The sequence below is a fragment of the Corvus brachyrhynchos genome, unplaced genomic scaffold, assembly GCF_000691975.1.
Source record: "Corvus brachyrhynchos isolate BGI_N302 unplaced genomic scaffold, ASM69197v1 scaffold229, whole genome shotgun sequence".
Classification (NCBI taxonomy): domain Eukaryota; kingdom Metazoa; phylum Chordata; class Aves; order Passeriformes; family Corvidae; genus Corvus; species Corvus brachyrhynchos.
The window spans coordinates 6,619,762-6,636,719 of NW_008240042.1; the positions used below are offsets into that span (position 1 = coordinate 6,619,762).

A 16,958-nucleotide genomic window follows, 5' to 3' on the forward strand; every position below is an offset into this window, starting at 1 on the left:
GGGGGGGGAGGGGTTGTCTTCCAGATACCTGCCACATATTTGACACCAGGTGTTTACCCAACCGCCAAAATCCCAAGGGATTCTGACTTAAAGCTTTTAAAACGTCTTCTCTTCCCTATTGCCCAAACATAGTCAGAAGGTCTAAGTATCACCCTCCAAGCAGAACAAGCTGATAAGAACCTGGATGCATGGCTCATTTTTTTTTACTACCCCAAACATGCAGGTACTTCCTTCTACTTCGGTTGGATTTGCCATCAAAAAAGTGGGAAGAAAACCCAACTCAAGCCTGCACCAAACTGCAACTCACACCAGCTCTGGCTGATGACCAGGAGATTCCTACAGCATTTCTCTAGAGCAACAGAAGATGCTGGACTCCAAGCAGTCAGGTCAAAAACCTGGGCAAAATCTTTACTGCAGCTACAAGAGAACAGTCTTGGTGCTGGTCTGACCTGTACCTTCATGTGAGATCGGTCAGGGCACTTGTCTGTTCAACTAAAGTAGAAGCTATTTGATGATTTCATTACTATTAATCCTATTTTGCCTCTTGATATAATATCCTGGGGGGAAAAATAAAAGAATAGCATGGCTGGCTTTGATATTCTAAATATTACAGGATCTGTAAGCAAATCATCCAGAAGGATCCCTTCAGTGCAGTCACTGAGCAGTGTTGTGCCTCCTACACTGGCAAACTCCATTTTGGGCATCAGGCCTGGAGAAAGAGTGGGCAACAGCAAATGTAGAGAGTGACAGAAATCCACCTTTCCTCCCTCTCCCACCTCTGGGAATGACCCTTCAGTTCTCAGGAGCTCCTCAGCTCTCCCCAGTCAGGTTCCCGCTGCATCCACTTCATGCATTTGTCCATTTGGTGCTCTCTCCTCTTTGTTTATTGGCAAAAACAATCTCCTCCTTTACATGATCTTGGAGCTAATATCTCTCTTACTGATCAGGACTTCCAGCAGCCTCAGCTTGGCCTTAACCTGCTTGTATTCATTGTATTCTTCAGCCATGGGAGTACGGTCTTCTTTCTGCACATTCCTAGTGGGAGTGAAAGCAGATCATGAAGAGTTCTGTAACAGGAAGCCTCCCTCAGCAGCCTCCCTCTGTCCCCCTACAAGACCTACAAAGCAGCTCCTCTCCTCCACTCCTCGTCAGGGAACAAGACCAAAACATTTATCCTTTGAGAGGAAAAAAAAAACAAAAAAAAGGGGCAAACAAGCTGCTCCAACAAAGTGTGGGACTCTTGTGTGTTGAGGCTGAGCACAATCCCACAGTTCCAAATCCTACTTGAAACATGCCCTGCTTCTCTGAAATCACCAGCTCTGCAAAAAAGCTGGAAAACACTTCAGGGGCCATCTAAGTGTCAGCCCATTTGAGCCTGGCAAAATAAAATACAGCGTCTCCTGGCTTGGCACCACAGCACTTACACAAACAGGCACATTCATGAAAAGAAAGATGGCATTTCTTTCATCAGCCTGCTCTTGGCTTTTTAAGTTTTCAGTGATTTTACAAAAACCCCTAAGGATGATGGCTGGTGGCAAGAAACAGACAAGAAAATTTAAAACTATAAATATATGAAAACATTCTATCAGCTGGTTAATGAGGTACATTTCCTTAGAACAATAAAACCAGTTACACTAAAGCAAAAATACTTGATAAAACTAGTGTCTGAATACCTCACAGAGAAGCAAGAATAGGACAGCAATCGTTAGGGAAAAAACTAGTTATTGTAACACTGGGTAACTCTTCCACCATTCGGAATGTGAGTAAAGCAGTGATAATGACAGGGAAGCAGAAATAACTAATAAGAATTCAGGTAATTTTGCATATCTGGAGATCTTTGGAGACACAAAACAGATTAAAAGTAGCTGAAGAACAGAGAGGCAGCTGAGAAACTGTTACCTTCCATTTTGTCGGAAAAAGTTATCTTCAAAGTCTCTCAATTTTTTTCTGATTCGCTTTTTCTCTTCCCTGACTTCCTGGAGCTGCTCTAACAGTTCAGGGCTGTTGGGTTTAAAGATAAATGAGATTATCCATATGTACACGATTATAACAGGAAACATACAGTAAACCTACAGATGTTTAGCTGTACGTATGCCAAGCAAGGAAGCTGCTCCTGTGAGCAGCTCTGGCAGCCTCACGTTACTTAAAACATAAAGCTCTCTGAATTCAGTTCAGCAAAATGATCACAGTCTTAAGCTGCAGCCTCTAAGGAGGTCAAGTGTGCACTTCACAATTCACCACTAACTTCTACAAAACTTACTTGCTGCAGATGGGTCTGGGTTTGGTGACTTTTATAGGACTAAATTCAATTCAATTCACAACCTAGGGCTACCACCTACATGTGTTTGCATCAGATTTGGAACTAGCAAAGCTACTTCCACTTGACCTCTCCAAAACCTGAAAAACCTTTTGGAGTGCAGGGTTTTCATGACAAAGGCTTGACACAGGTGGAGTTACTATTTAGTGATGGAATCCAAAGATGCAGATGCTAAGTATCAGTATCAGGACAAGGTAGTTTCTTCCCAAACCCTTTCCTATGAGGGTCTATTGCATTTAAAAATAAAACATGAAAACTTCTGGCTCAGATCATAAAGACAGAAAAACCCGAGACAGTTTTCTGACAAATAAAATGTTATCTCAGCAAGAAATAACTTTTTGAAGTTGCCTGTGAATTCAACATACATGGATGCTTCATGGAGATTTGAAAGCCCCATATCCTGACTGCTCCTAGATGGCATCTTATCATCCACCGGGGAAACGAAGCCGTCAGCATCATCTTCGAGTTGATCCAAGAAGCTGCGCACGCTGAAATCTGTCCTCATGGTAATTGTGAAATCCGGTTTCACACTGCTGTCCTCCTCAGACCCCTCCTCTTCCTCCTACACACAGGGACAGAGCACCCCCACAACAAGACACGTTATTGCTTCCCTTCTCAGGAACAGGTTCCTCCTTTCACCACATGCACTGGGGAACAAGTATGAAAAGAAGTGGAAAGGCAGAGCAAACACTTCAATTGCCAAGCAATACACAGGACACCAGAAGACCATCAGTAAGACACCCTAGAACCAAAGCATAACAGAGAAATTGCCACCACCAACTCAGATTGGTTAAGGAGACCCAGGGCAACACAACTGAGTGAAAAAAATACCTAGGGTTCAGAGCAACCTGTTTTTTTGTTTAGTTTATCTATTCTAATGTAAATAAATGCACTTACAGTTGTTATGCATATTGTCCAAAGCATACCAGCCATCCTTTGCGTTTCCCTGCAAACATTTCCCAGCAGTGAGACTGCCAGGTTAAAACGTGGAGTTTTCTCTCAATAGATGCAGCTCAACAGCTCTCTCTAATGGCTGAACTCAAGACCTCAAATGCTTGTACAGCAATACCAGTGAGCTCAGATCAGCACTCTTACAATTACCCAAATGTGGGATATGACTGACTGTAAAAGGACTGCTGCTGCTAACATGTTCCCAACATCAGCTCTGACCATTTAGCTGGAATAAAGCAAAAACTGTACTGGAAACTCTGCACAGTGCAATTTCCCATTTCCCCAAAGCACACTGATGAATTGGTTGTGTTCCATTTTTTTTTTTTTACAAAACTTACAGGCATGAGATTTGAAAGTCCCTGCTGCACTTGGTATTCACCAATTCACTGTGTTCTCAAAAGTAGGGCTTGTCCTGTGACACTGTCCAGAAATAATTTTAATTATCAGGGAACAAGGCCCAGTCTCTTATGTACAGAGACATTTCTAGAAGGCAGTTTTCAACCTTAATATAAGGAACAAGGCTACTTAGACAAAGAGGCAAATGGCAGCATGGACAGTAAATCTCTTAGATATATATGTGCGTATGTACGTGTAAGTGTATTTATTTTACAGCCATGTAACTCTAGCCAGGAAGGACCTAAGCATATGGGTATCTTTAAAAGCTTTTGGGAGCTAACATCACTGAAGTCTTCAATAGAAAAATATATTGCAGCACTGGGACCTAAAGAAGACATTTTCTTGATTTTTTTCATGTAATTCCTTGTGAATAATTCAATTATTCCTAAGAGAATACTCCCATATTTCAAGCAAAAAGGGATAACGTAACATCAGGACCTGGCTTAGTCCCATTAAATCCTCAAAATCAATGATTTATAAATGCATATATTTAAATTAAATTATAGTTTGCCCAGAGTTTTCTTTTTAAGTTAAAACTCTACACCATGATAATGCACTGCAAAGCCATAGGCTAAGAATTACAACCAAGACTGAGGCTGGAGGGTGAAAAAGAACATTATCTGAGAAGAAGTTTTGAGTAGCAATAATAACAAAAGATACAGAGAAGTCTGAATGCATCTTAGGAAAATCTGCAGGGAACTTGGGAAAGCTGAAGCAATATTTAGCACATGATTAGACAGGACCCATTTCTCCAGACATCAGTTGTACACATTAAACAGAAAGCACAAACCAGCAGCCACATACTGATCTTAAACCCTGCAAACAACTCCAGGCTGAAGTGGGGAGGGGAGACCATCCCTCACCGCCATTTCCCAGTCCCCAGGCATGCCACCCTGCCCAGACTGGGAAGGGCTGCAGCAGGAGAACACGGATCCTGCTGCGCAGTGGAGAGGGATTTGCTCAGTCAGTCTAAGCAGTAAAAACAGCACGCTTTGCTTTAGGGGAATCTCTCTGGCAACAACGGAGGAGCTCCCATGCCCTTTTCTAGGAGAGCTCCTGGAAAGAAAGCAAAGGGACAATTTCCATCAGCAGTGTGACAAGCTGCTCCTGAGGACAGATGCAAGGTGTTTTCCTCACAGACACCCACGAGCCTCTCTTGCCTCCCTGCAGGACACCAGCACGCTGCCCAAGCCAGCAAGGAGCTCAGGAGCCAGCCTCCTGCCATGGGAAGCCCACAGGAGGAAAAGGAAGTGTAGAGATTTCATTTAGACCTCAGAGCCAAAACACTGCATCTGGCTGTCACAAGACCTCTGAAATCATTTTGCTCTTAAATACAAAGGAGTGAATTAAAAGGATTCTTAGCCAGAACTCAAACAAGGAAGGCCCTCCAAGGTCTTCCCTTGAAAAAATCTCACATAGGAACCTCATTCTAAACCTGCAGCAGCATTTACACCTTGAACTAGAATGATCTTCATCAACTAGATTCATTTAGCATGCACCTGATTGGATTGTTAGGCAACCATGAGGCATTCCAGAATTACAAATGTAAAATCCCCAGAGTATCCTATCATCAGCAATCCCACAAAGCAAGAATTCCAACGATTTTTTCAACACAACATTCAAGATACTGTACCAAAACGTTTGGCAAGGTCATCTCACACCACCTTTCATGCTTTTAGTCAACTCTCCCAAATGCTTCAAGAAACTCCCCCCCAAGAAACACCCAAATACTGACATTATCAGGGGCCTGTCAAATATTTCCCTGTCCATAGTGGACCTATGCAGGAGCTAAGTTTTGGGGCCTTCTGGCAATTTCCTCTCTTTCCTTCTGAGTGTAGTTCAGTACTAAGCTGCCAGATGCAGCTTCACAGAGCCCCATTTAAGTGTTAATAGGCACATAACATTAACAGGCTTAAGGCTGTCATCCTGATCTTCTGCTAGAAACCCCTCTAGGTTTGTATTCCCTGCAGGACACTGCTGAACTGGTTTGGTGCTGCCCTGGCACAGCACCAGCCCGTGCTGGCCATCAGAGATCACCATAATTGACAGCTCTAAGTTCTCACACTGGGTGCACGCAGAGGTGGTGAACAGAGGACATAGTAAAAGAAAGAAACAGAAGCAAACAAAAACACTCCCCACCAGACCAGTACTGCAGATTTGAACCAGCGGTTATCTAGAAAATACTAAGCAGCTCAGTGATCATTAACCAGCTTCCAAACAGCAGCTTAACATCTTCACTCTGCAATCTGGTATTAATGATAAGTGCCTAAAACAGTCCATTAATATACAATCTACTGCACTCGAATCACCTTGGATCTCTAAGTCTGCAGTATTTACATTTAACCAAGCTCTGGCTGGACAACAGATAAATGATCCAAATGTGCAGAAGCACTTTTCTCACTTGTTACACTGCAAGGGCACAGAAAGCAAGCCAGGGCCCAGCTCCACGCTCTGTGTCCTGATCTGCTGTTGGACTTTATTCCTCAGGGGAGAAGGCCCAGTATCATAGCAGTCTTCCCAACCCCAAATTAGTACTTCCCAGCAGCACAAGAAGAAACACAACAATCCTGCCATCCAAATCAGCCCAAGTATCAACTACCAGAACCGAGATGTTCTCACTTCCATCCTCATGTCACTTAAGTTAAAAACACCCTGCACAAGGGGGTGAAAAAGAACCTGGATAAATTAAGTGGATGGAAGCAGGTAAGGATCCTGTAAGTGCCCCGGCTGGCTCCACGTGCGAGGGTTAGTTTTGTGAGAGCTCATTCCTGCCACGGTGCTGGGTGCAAGCCACAGAGCTTGGGAGTGAGAGAAACTACCACAAAACAAGTTAGTGCCTTTTAAAAGAAAGGAGGAAAGCAAGAAAAAAAGCAAGGTACAACGGTAATTGTGATTTTTCAAAAAAATTTTTTAAAGCAAAATGAAATATATTATGTGCAAATAGAGGGGAAAGGAGAAGGATAGGAAAGTATGCAAAGCCAAGGAAATACTGTAGTCTTATCTACAACAAGGGAAGAATTTGATCAGAATTGGCGAGGCTTAAAGCAGCTACTGATTTTTCAGGAGGACACTGCAAAAAAATCAACACTGATGAAAAAAAATCAATCAACCATTCTGTTTCATTGGTATAAGGGGAAAGTTGATGCAAACTGAGCAATTAGTTAGCAGCTGGAGGTCTTCACCTTTATCTCCTTGAAGAAGGAAGCTGTTTCGCCCTCGATAATTGGCTGCAGCAAAGGGCTTCTCCGCTTGCTGGAGGGGGAACCCTGTGACAGGTGTTAACAAGTATGTTACATTGTGAACCCCTTTCTCCTCCACCACCTGCTCTCAGCTCATTCTCACCCACACATCCACTCTCAGCTCACGGCTGGACACCACCAGGAGAAATAATCCTTCTCAAAGAAGAAAAATGCCTGGCAAACCCCCTGAACCTTGGGCTGTTTTCTCTCAGGATGTTGCTTAGCAAAGGACACCACTGCCATTCTGTTCTTAAAAAGAAACTTGGATGCTCCAATATCGCCTGGGTAGTGACTGCAAGACAAAGGCTGCAAGAAAATAACCCCCAGCCCACGGCCCATACACACAGAGAGCATTTGGCTGGCTGTCCAGAGCTACAGGGTAAGCTCAGCCAGGCTTTCCAGACTTGCTTTCCAGGAGCCTGATTTCCCACTGAAGTGCCTACTGATGTAGAGTTGGATTTTCCAATGTATCCTGTCTCTCTAAGAGCCTCTCACTGTACTCACTCAGAAGAGTGGGAAGTCTCATCTCTCCTTTGACAGCCTCTGTGAAATTTCAGTTTTGTGTCTAAACAGGACCTGAGGTCTCTTTGAGAGCTTTGCATTAAACTGCCCATGCACACCTACACAGTTTGCTCCTTCTCGATTGCCTGTCTTCACAGCACATATTTTGGGGACTATTTTGCATATTCCAGGAGGAGCAACTTTTTATTTTGTTTGAAATGCAGGACCAGGAACACCTCCCGGTATTTGCAGAAAAAAGCCCCACTTCTCAGTGGCACTGCACTGAGCAGTGCTGTGCCAGCCTGTTCACTTCACTGGCCATCTACAGAAAGTGGGCAGGACATGAGCACTGCTCAGGAAAAGCAAAAAAAAGGTTCACACATGACAGAGTAAACAGGAACTCTGATAAAAGAATTCTCTTTCCATAGACAGGCATGAAGTATTCTGTGTGGGTTTTTTAGATAAATTAATTTTTAAAAACTGGACTACACAAACTGTCTAAAATTAAAGACTAAATTTTCTCCCTGGAGGGGTGTATTGGGTTCCTTGCTGGTGGCAAAGCACCACCTTGAATGAGGGAATATCCACCATTTGGAGGACCTCTTTAGTACAAATTAAGTGTTAGAAGACTGAGGGCCCTTTCTTTCAGCCAAGGACATGCCTGGCATCTCCTGTGGGATCTACTCAAGTCTGTGTTCCTGTGTACAGGAACCCTGTACATACAACCCTGGGTAATCCAAGCAGCATGGAAGACCTACAGCTCAGCATGGGTTGGTACGGAAAAAGAAGTGAGGCTGTAGCCAAACAGAAGATGATGAAATAACAGCAGCAGCCCAATGGAAAGAGAAGAAACAACACAAGGTGAGATGTGCCCTATGGCTCACAGGTGGGCACTAGAGCCCTTTGACCAGCTTTTCCCAACTTCAGTATGAAGTGTATGATTGACTCACTCATTTTCTTTATCTCTGAGTGATAAGGGAGGTTGGGACTTAGCCTTAGTGATTGTCTCATGTGCAGAAGTGTGGCGATTCCTGCTTCCTCTTGAAACCAAAGAAACAGCCCCCAAAAGAATGCTGTACTCACAATAATAGGGATGGTGTTGGCTCTGGAGAGGATCTGTTTGACCAAGCGATACCTGTCATACAACGGTTTCATCACCTGCCGTTCATTTTTGGTAACCTGAAAAGGAAAAAGAGGAGAGATCCATGAAGCCTACAGCGAATACTCCACTGCAGAACTCACGTGCCTGTGATCACCCTCAGTCTGAGGGGCTTGAAGAGAACTGAAGGGGCTTGAAGAGTATTGGGATGAGAGGTGAGCAGCACTAGCCCTGAAACTCCTGTCCATCATCGCATCGCCTGTGTCCAGTGCCAGCTGAAGCTGTGGGTGGGGTGTCTTTTAAAGGGGCTGTATGAGACAGGTGGTTTAAAGGAGCAGTTAGGGATCAGATGTCCACAGCACTAAATGACCCACAGAGGCAGCACTCTGTGCTTGCAATCACGTCTGCCACTGTAAGCACAGGACAAGGTTTCCCATCCTTGTTCTTGTGGCCGGCCCTCAGTGGCTGTGTTTATGACTCATGAAAGGAGAAAGCAGCTGCACCGACTGGATACTGCAATGTGAGGAGACTTCCCTTGAGTAGGGTAAACTACAGCTTTCACAAAAGCTGACTTTCTGGCTTTGCTATTCCTCCTAATTTCCTGTCCAACCCAGCAGTTTTTCATCTTTTTAACCCCCTAACCTTGCCCTCCTCCATCCCTCCTCCCAGCCACCTTACTGGGAAGAATTTACTGCAATGCTCAGAAGGGATGAAGGTGCCAGGGCTGTGTGGCATAGAGAAGACAGAATAGTGCTGTGATGTCTGCCCCAGGTGCTCCTTACATTGCTCTGTCCTTAACTCCACTCCTCCTTACTGCTTGCTGTGCACCCTCCCCAGTTTGAGAGCATTACAAACTGAGTGTGTTCATTTCTGGATTTTTTTCAGATTCAAGCTGGGTTTTATTTCTTCAATGTTTTCTTACAGCACATTAGAAAACAAACAAAATCCTCAGCAAAACCTGATCATCATTCAGCACTGTCTTGACTCTCATCCTACAAGTGTCCTTCCATTAGATCTTTTGTCTAACTTTAGATTATAAAGCTCTTATGAGGAAGCTTTAACTGATGTCACGCCTTTCTACTGCTGCTAATCACCAGAGCACCTGAACAACTGCCATATAAAAACCAGCATAAACAGTGTAACCCCTAGAGAGCTTTGTGCAATCTCTCTTTCTACAACAGAAATAGGAGAAAAGGGAATACAGCTTGAGACGGGGGCAATTTTAAAGGGAACTGCATTTTATTTTGTCCACAGTTGACTTTCACTGGCATAATCTTTCTAAAGCTTTTACATCCTCCCTCCAGAGAAAGAGAGGGTGTAAAAACGAGCATAAACAGTGTAACCCCTAGAGAGTTTTGTGCAATCTCTCTTTCTACAACAGAAATAGGAGAAAAGGGAATACAGCTTGAGACGGGGGCAATTTTAAAGGGAACTGCATTTTATTTTGTCCACAGTTGACTTTCACTGGCATAATCTTTCTAAAGCTTTTACATCCTCCCTCCAGAGAAAGAGAGGGTTTTGGCCTGTGAGGAGCAGAAAGGCTGTAAGTATTGCCAGGAGTGGGATGGCAGGGATGAACTATAAGGATCTGGAGATCGCATCCATCTTCCTCCTCATAACCTATGTTCCCTCTGTGGGGGGCAGAAGAACAGGGAGGAAGAAGGAAGAACATCTTTATTCCTTTCCTGGTTCAATGCAAACATCCCCAGGCCTGATAAGGGGCACACAGATGGGCAGTCTGAGCTCTGGGGGCCAAATGACCCACATCCCAAAGCACAGCAGGGCTCCAATTCCCGACAGCCTCGAGCTGCCTGTTCATTGAGTAAGCAGCTCACATGGATTACAGGGATGTGAGCGGCATCAAACAATTCACTCAGCCCTCTTTGTATCGAGTTTTGTGCTGATATGCCTGCACTCAATTGCACTGGCCAGCAAGTTGCCTCCTGCTTTGCACATTTCTCTGTAACTCATCAGGAATACAACTAGAGAAACTGGGTACCCTAAATATATATATTACATTATTCCTAGCTTTACAAGATTAGCAGTTTGTGGAACAGGCGGTACAACACTACTGCTGGCTCAGACAGTCTGTTACTTAAGAAAACCCCAAGACTATGCTGAGGCTTATGTTGAGGCTGAGAATCAAACCTTCAATTAACAACTTTTCAAAGTTGATTAACAGCACTGTTCTGTACAGAAAAATAAACATAAGCCTTGAAATGGGCACAAAGTCCTTAGGTATGCTGAAGAATGGAAAAGATAAACAACATCCTTCAGTGTCTGAATATCAATGTGGAGGAACAACACAGAGAATTAATATAGGAGTTGGAACTTAAGTGTATGGAGTCTGAGCCTGCCCTGCAGCTCACTTACACCAGCAAACTTTACAGAAAGCACATTCGGAAACTAAATGTTTAGTACATGGGCACACTGTCTCATTAGGTAAACATAAGTAAGACCAGCAAAACCTGAGTATATTTTGGGAGAACATCAAAATGCAAAGAGACTGTTTGAATAATGGAGCCTTTGACACAACTCTGGGGCACACTCCACATAGCAAAAGAGCAGCAGCTGAGAACAGACCATTGCTTGCATTGTTAGAGCAACTCAAGAGTTTCTGCAGAGACAGACTTTTGGCTTAACTAAAACAGTTCGGTTCCACCTTTGCAGGTTCATCTATCACTGGTGCAGAAAGACCCAGTTGCACAATAAATCTGAGCTCCATTGTTTTTCTTGTTTAGTTAAATATCTTTAAGAAAGAAAAAAAACTTGGCTGAACTATCCCCATTCTCCTCAAGCTCCCAGTACTTTTCCACTGCTCCACTGCCAGGAGCTGGGAACAGCAAAAGCTGATCAGTCTTCCTTGCCACGCAGTTCAGTGTTGCTAGGTATAGACTGCTTACTTAAAACCAAAGCAAATTAAAAAGCAGTTGTATGAATGCAGCATCGGAAAGGGTAGGTGGGAATAAAAGTATGCTGACAAGATGGGCTCTGGGCTTGTTATCTTTTTGAACACACTGAAGTGAGTTCACGTCAGTAAGATGTCAACTGCTGATTTATGTAACTGTAAAAGGAGCAAAAAAAGACTTGGTCTCACGGAGAACACAGGGAAGGTTAAGTGGATTCCCTTGTGCTGCCCTTTTCCTATTTTACACAAGAATAAATCTGCCTGTCCTCTCATGTCACTATGCCATTTTCAGCTGCTAGTACAGTTTGTGACTGTACAATATTAGCATCTATGAAGGCATTTAAATAAATGAGTCAGACTTTTTGAAAACAATGGATAAAGAAGGAAGTAATTCAGAAGGAAAAGATCAGGAATCCCGTGCAGCAGCAGAATGACAGATTTGTGAGCTGCACTAATCAAGTACTCCTTATAAGCAGTAATTTGCTGCTCCCAAGCCACTGCTCAAAAGATCAGCAGCACTCTGAAATTAAGTTACTTTACCTACACAGCTGGTAACAAAGATTATAATGTCATCAGTGAAAGAGAAGAAGGGACACATAGAAAGCCAACTTGATGGCCTGGAAGCTACTGTGTTTCTGCCACAGCAGGGATCAACAGAAGACAATACTTAATTCTCTGTCCTCACAAGTAAGCTGCCCTTGTTAAGATGTGATGTACAAGAAACCTTATGCCGTTCTCTTCTCCTGGTACATGGATAAAACCCATCTGTTTCTCAGGAGAAGACTCAGATCTCCTTTCAACTTAAGCTGTGATGCTCAGGAGACAAACTTCTTCAGAATTCTCTGGCCCAAGAGGATGTGCAAAAAGCAAGGCACTGAGTGAAACATGAGTGAGCTCCTCTAAGAAGGTGCAATTTATATACAGGTGCCTTCCCAATTAGCCACTGATACCAGAAAACCGCAAACTTCCTGGCTGGATGGCGGACCATGCACAAATATTTCTGTGCAGACTGTTCACTGGGCCACAAACTGGCTGTCTGTGGAACCTGGTGAGCACAACGCCAAAATAATGCCCATTCAGCCTGCAGGCTCTGTCCTGCAGGTGTCTGTCCAGCCCAGTGCTGCGTGAGGACATCACCCTGCCTGGAACAGGCTTCCTCAGCAGCTGCAGAAGTGAAGGATCAGGGAGGTGGATTAGAGGGTGCACATGTGATTTGGAGAGCAAGAAGCTCTAGTGACCTGACATCAAAGGGGCATTAGGGGTAAATGATGCCCCCAACATCTACCACAAAGACACAGAAAGATGTACTTTGAAGAAAAAATAAAAATGCTGCAGTACATACCGGTCTGCCATGAATGCCTTCGTAATACAGCAAAGCTTTTTGAAGAGCCACTTTTTCAGCTGCTATCTGATCTCTTGTCATGTCCTATGAAAAGTGGCAGAGAGAGAGAGAAAGGAAGGAAGGAAAAAAGTCAGATTCCTGGACTCAAGAAATACTGATCTGTGGCATAACCAAAGTCATGTCAAACCATCATTACATTTTAAATATTCATCTCTACCTTCCAGTTCTCTTTTCCCAGCTACATTGCCAAATAAGACTGTTAATGTGAGTAGAACCCTAGGCACAATGCAGGCAGATTGAACACACAAACTTTGCATATGAAGGTATTTTATGTACCCAAGGGGGATTTATAGGTTATAAGTGTGCTTTGAAAAAAAACACTAAGCAACTTCTAATGATGGTGGATCTTCTTCAGTTAAGATCTGAAGTGTAAATTCTACAACAGAACACACACGTCCTTTCTTCTTCTCGAACTATGAGACAAACTCCTGTACCTCCTGTAAAGCTTGACACCTTTGCTTTGACTGTCACAAACACACTTTACCAAGAACTCAAGTGCAGCTAGATTGTCTCTTTCTGCCAATTCTGCTATGGAGTGAAAAGCTGTAGCAGACAAGAGGTGACAAAGCCAAAAAAACGGAGACAGTTAGAGAAGACTTCTCTAACTAAGTTGGCCAAAATTCTGCCACTGAATTTGCCTGATATCAAGCCTTCTCTCCCTATCACAGTACCAAATACTATCACAGTCCCTCTATAAGTGGCCAGGCTGTAGGTTCTTGCTACAGTGAGAAAATAGTCAAAATACATGCTATAGTATGTTTTTCTTCTGCAGATCTAGCAAACAAAGATAATGCTGTCTGCCTCACTCATGTACAGCACTGCACAGTTTACATGTTAGCAGACTCAAGGACTTCATTTACAAACCTGCCCAATCCTCAGGAGCTCACAGCATCAGACACAAAGACCTCCCTGCTGATAACCCTCAGAGATGACAGCAGCTAACAGAGCTCGGTGTGAAACTCTGAAGGGTACCCTGAGAGAATAACATTCAACTTTGGAGTGAACAAGGAGTAAACAGATGACACGATCTCCAGAAGCACTGGAAGACTCAGAATTTGCCAAAAGCCTTTGGATGCAACAACAGAAATAGCCAACATAGGGCAGGAAAAAATTGCAGTAATTCAGAAACATTACTTAGAATATACAGGGGTCAGACAAAGAACACAAGATGACACACAATAGAAACTGAGCTCTGGGGAAAAAATCAAGATACTAAGGGCAGAGAGCAAGGAACTAAAGCAAGTGAGCCCAGACTAATGGCTGCAGACTTTTTAACAAAATGTAGAAGACCACAGCGCTTTCATCACAAGTGACTGTGTAGCTACAAGTTACCTACTTGCACTTAAAGGCCTAAATCTGACCTGTCTACATTGTACCTTAATGTCTTCAGGTCGATTTGTCTCTGCTCGTTTCTCTTGAAGCTTCTTCTGGATGGAGTCAAGGGTCACTTCCACAGCAGGCTTGGCAGATTTATCTGACAGCTCTTGCTTCTTGTCATCCTCCTTCTCCAGCTGAGAGCCGAAGCTCTTGGGGAGTGTGTTGCTGCGCTGACGCACAACAGGGCCAAGGTCTTCCTCTGATATCTTCAGTTTTGTCTCTGAACAGGGAAATTCGGGTAAAGATGAGCAATTTTTCATTTTTAAAATGTGACAGTGACAGGATCACTGCCTCACATCAAATCCAAATGAGGCATAGTCAAGCTGCCCCCCTCCAAAGGTGCACCAGTGGCGGCTGCTCACCTTTAAGCTGCTTTCGGAATTTGGCCAAATCATTTGTCCATTTGAGCACTTCAGGGTTGGCTGCTTTGTCGCTGTGGGAGGGCTGGGAGGAAAGAAAAGCCATGCTGAATCTGTGTTAAACCACCAGAAGACATTCACTGAAACAAGTGTGTGGCACAAAGGGGTACACTGGAATTTGGACCCAGCACAGAGCACAGGCACTGGCTTCTGACTGGCAGCTGCACACCTCTGACCAGCCCATTTCAGACCTTGCTTAAACTGCGCCTGCCTGTCACAGCAGTGTGTGCTAGGGGCATCATGAGATGGATTTTCTTTTTAGAAAACACAAAACATTTGATGGCAGTGATTAAGTTGTAGACGTGACTCAGAGGGCCGGATGCACATTGGAATCCTTGTGTCTATTGTTTCCTAACAAGAGGGCACCTCCAAAATAGAGGAAACCTGGCATCAACAGTTGGAAAAGTGTTAGAACACATGTATCCACACCAAAGGCTGCCTTACATCCAAACACATCAAAGTAACCCAAATGCCAGGCTACAACAAGCTCTGGGCATTTCTTTCAGCCTCTTCTATCGCAGGCAGGACCTTTACAGTACAACTCTTTGCCATTTAGATAGCCAAAGATGCACACATGCAAAGCTTTATAGCTCCTTACAAAGCTTTTTGTGCATCAGAAGGGCATGTCAGGAACAATTAAGAGTTCAGCACACTGCTGCTGCTCAGCAGCACTTTACTGTGGTTCCTTGCTCAGGAATGAATGGCAGCTGCTCTCTCCCCTCTGCAGTGCACAGGTGTCCTGGGATTATCATCATGCAAATGAGATGAGCAACTGTGCTTCCCATATGCTGAACTTAAATAAACAAACAAACAAATTCAACACAGCTATTCCTACACACTGTCTTAAGCAGTGGTTGAAATCCTGCAAGTTCATTAGCCTCCCTCTCTTGAGCTGCATGGATAGTGCATAATGCCTGGAAAGGTCATTTGCTTGGATACACACTTTTGGGAAAGGGCAGTGGCTTTTTTGTTCCTTTTTTTTCCCCCCTTTCCTCCTTATAAAAGCTTTCAAGCCCTCTGTATGTTTGGCATATTTCCCTGGTGTCCTTCTGTATGCTTGACCCACTTCCCTGGTGTCCCTTCCCTTTGCTGCTAATACATACATCTCCACATAAATGCTTAACTCCTAGAGACTCACTCTGTATTTCCTCTCCTCTTCAAATTTGTCCTCAAATCTCCTGATCTTTTTCTTCAGCCCCTGAATCCTCCGGGTGAGTTGTGCAGGGGTAAGGTCTTCTCTGTCATCTTCATAAGATCCTAAAGACGAACTCCGTCTCCTACGAAGAGCAGAGATTGCAGGAAGAGCTTATCCAAACAGCCACAGTACATGGTAATGTAGAGAGGGCCACTTCAACTTTGTGTAAATAAAGGCAAAGCCCACAAAAGTGAGAATGCTATGTTGCTACTGTGCAGTGACAGAGAGCAAAAGATGCTCTAACAGCCTCTTTCAGCAACAGCAAGTCCCTAGATATCAATGCACAAACCCAGAAATTATTAACTACAAAGAACTTCTACAAAAATATCAGTTTCGTGTGAATAGGGACAGAAACCCAACACAGCACAGCTGATCCACAGAGATGCTGCCTGATGCAACTGTGCAAACCCTTTGCAGCTGGATGTGAAAGTCAGCACTGGCAAGTCACAACCCACCTCATGAAGGAATGAGAATTGGGAGGAGAAGGAGGCACTTCTGTATCATCCAGGTACTGCTGGCTCTGCCCATAGGCATAGAAGCGAGGGGACAGCATTGGATCGCTGTCCTCATCCAGAAGCTGGCGAATCAAGCGCCCGGCCTGCGGGGAAAGGCGAGCCTCATCTGAGTCTAAGCTGTCTCGCTGCCATGAGGAGAGAGCAGGGATGGGCTCTGGGAACAGTAAGACAAAGGCTGGTTTTATCGGGTTTGTTTTACACACAAGACAGACTCCAGGTAACTTTCTAATGAACCTTGACCCGCTTGTCCCGGACCGAGACTCTGGTCACCAGGCATTCTCTGGTCACTACTCGCATCTGCCCTGTGAGCAAAGCATTACAAAGTCTGCCCACAACAGGTAATACAAATATAACTCATCTCTTAGGTGCAACAGAAAACTGCCCAAAAGCTGGCCAGGAACTACCATGGACTGACACCAAATGAGGCAATCATCAGCCAGCACCATTGAGGAAAAGGTTATACTGGACAGAGAGTATTATTGCACATGGTGCATAGAGTAGGCAATCGGATTCCAGAAGGAATTTTTTTCAGTTTCAGGATGTACAAGTGCTGTAACCAAATTAAATGGTTCTCCTGTAGGCCCCAGCACTCCAATGCAACCCTGTTGCCTGCTACTGGAAATTCAAAGCCTAGGAGTA

The 16,958-nt window shown here is 44.1% G+C and overlaps 1 protein-coding gene across 3 annotated transcripts in view; it reads right to left on the minus strand.

The window, feature by feature from the left end:
• Nucleotides 1-106: 106 nt before the first annotated feature.
• FAM13A (family with sequence similarity 13 member A) overlaps nt 107-16,958 on the minus strand; it is a 120,676-nt gene continuing 103,824 nt past the window's right edge. For 2 of the 3 annotated variants that reach the window (XM_017744125.1, XM_017744124.1), the window contains 10 exons: nt 16,260-16,473; nt 15,748-15,886; nt 14,553-14,634; nt 14,190-14,410; nt 12,754-12,837; nt 8,488-8,583; nt 6,847-6,930; nt 2,683-2,879; nt 1,900-2,001; nt 107-1,035 (listed from right to left, as the gene is read on the minus strand). In XM_017744125.1, the coding sequence (XP_017599614.1) occupies nt 909-1,035; nt 1,900-2,001; nt 2,683-2,879; nt 6,847-6,930; nt 8,488-8,583; nt 12,754-12,837; nt 14,190-14,410; nt 14,553-14,634; nt 15,748-15,886; nt 16,260-16,473 (1,346 nt within the window). In that variant the 3' untranslated portion in view covers nt 107-908. The remainder of the gene's footprint in view (nt 1,036-1,899; nt 2,002-2,682; nt 2,880-6,846; nt 6,931-8,487; nt 8,584-12,753; nt 12,838-14,189; nt 14,411-14,552; nt 14,635-15,747; nt 15,887-16,259; nt 16,474-16,958) is intronic. The other variant, XM_017744123.1, reaches the window with a different exon arrangement.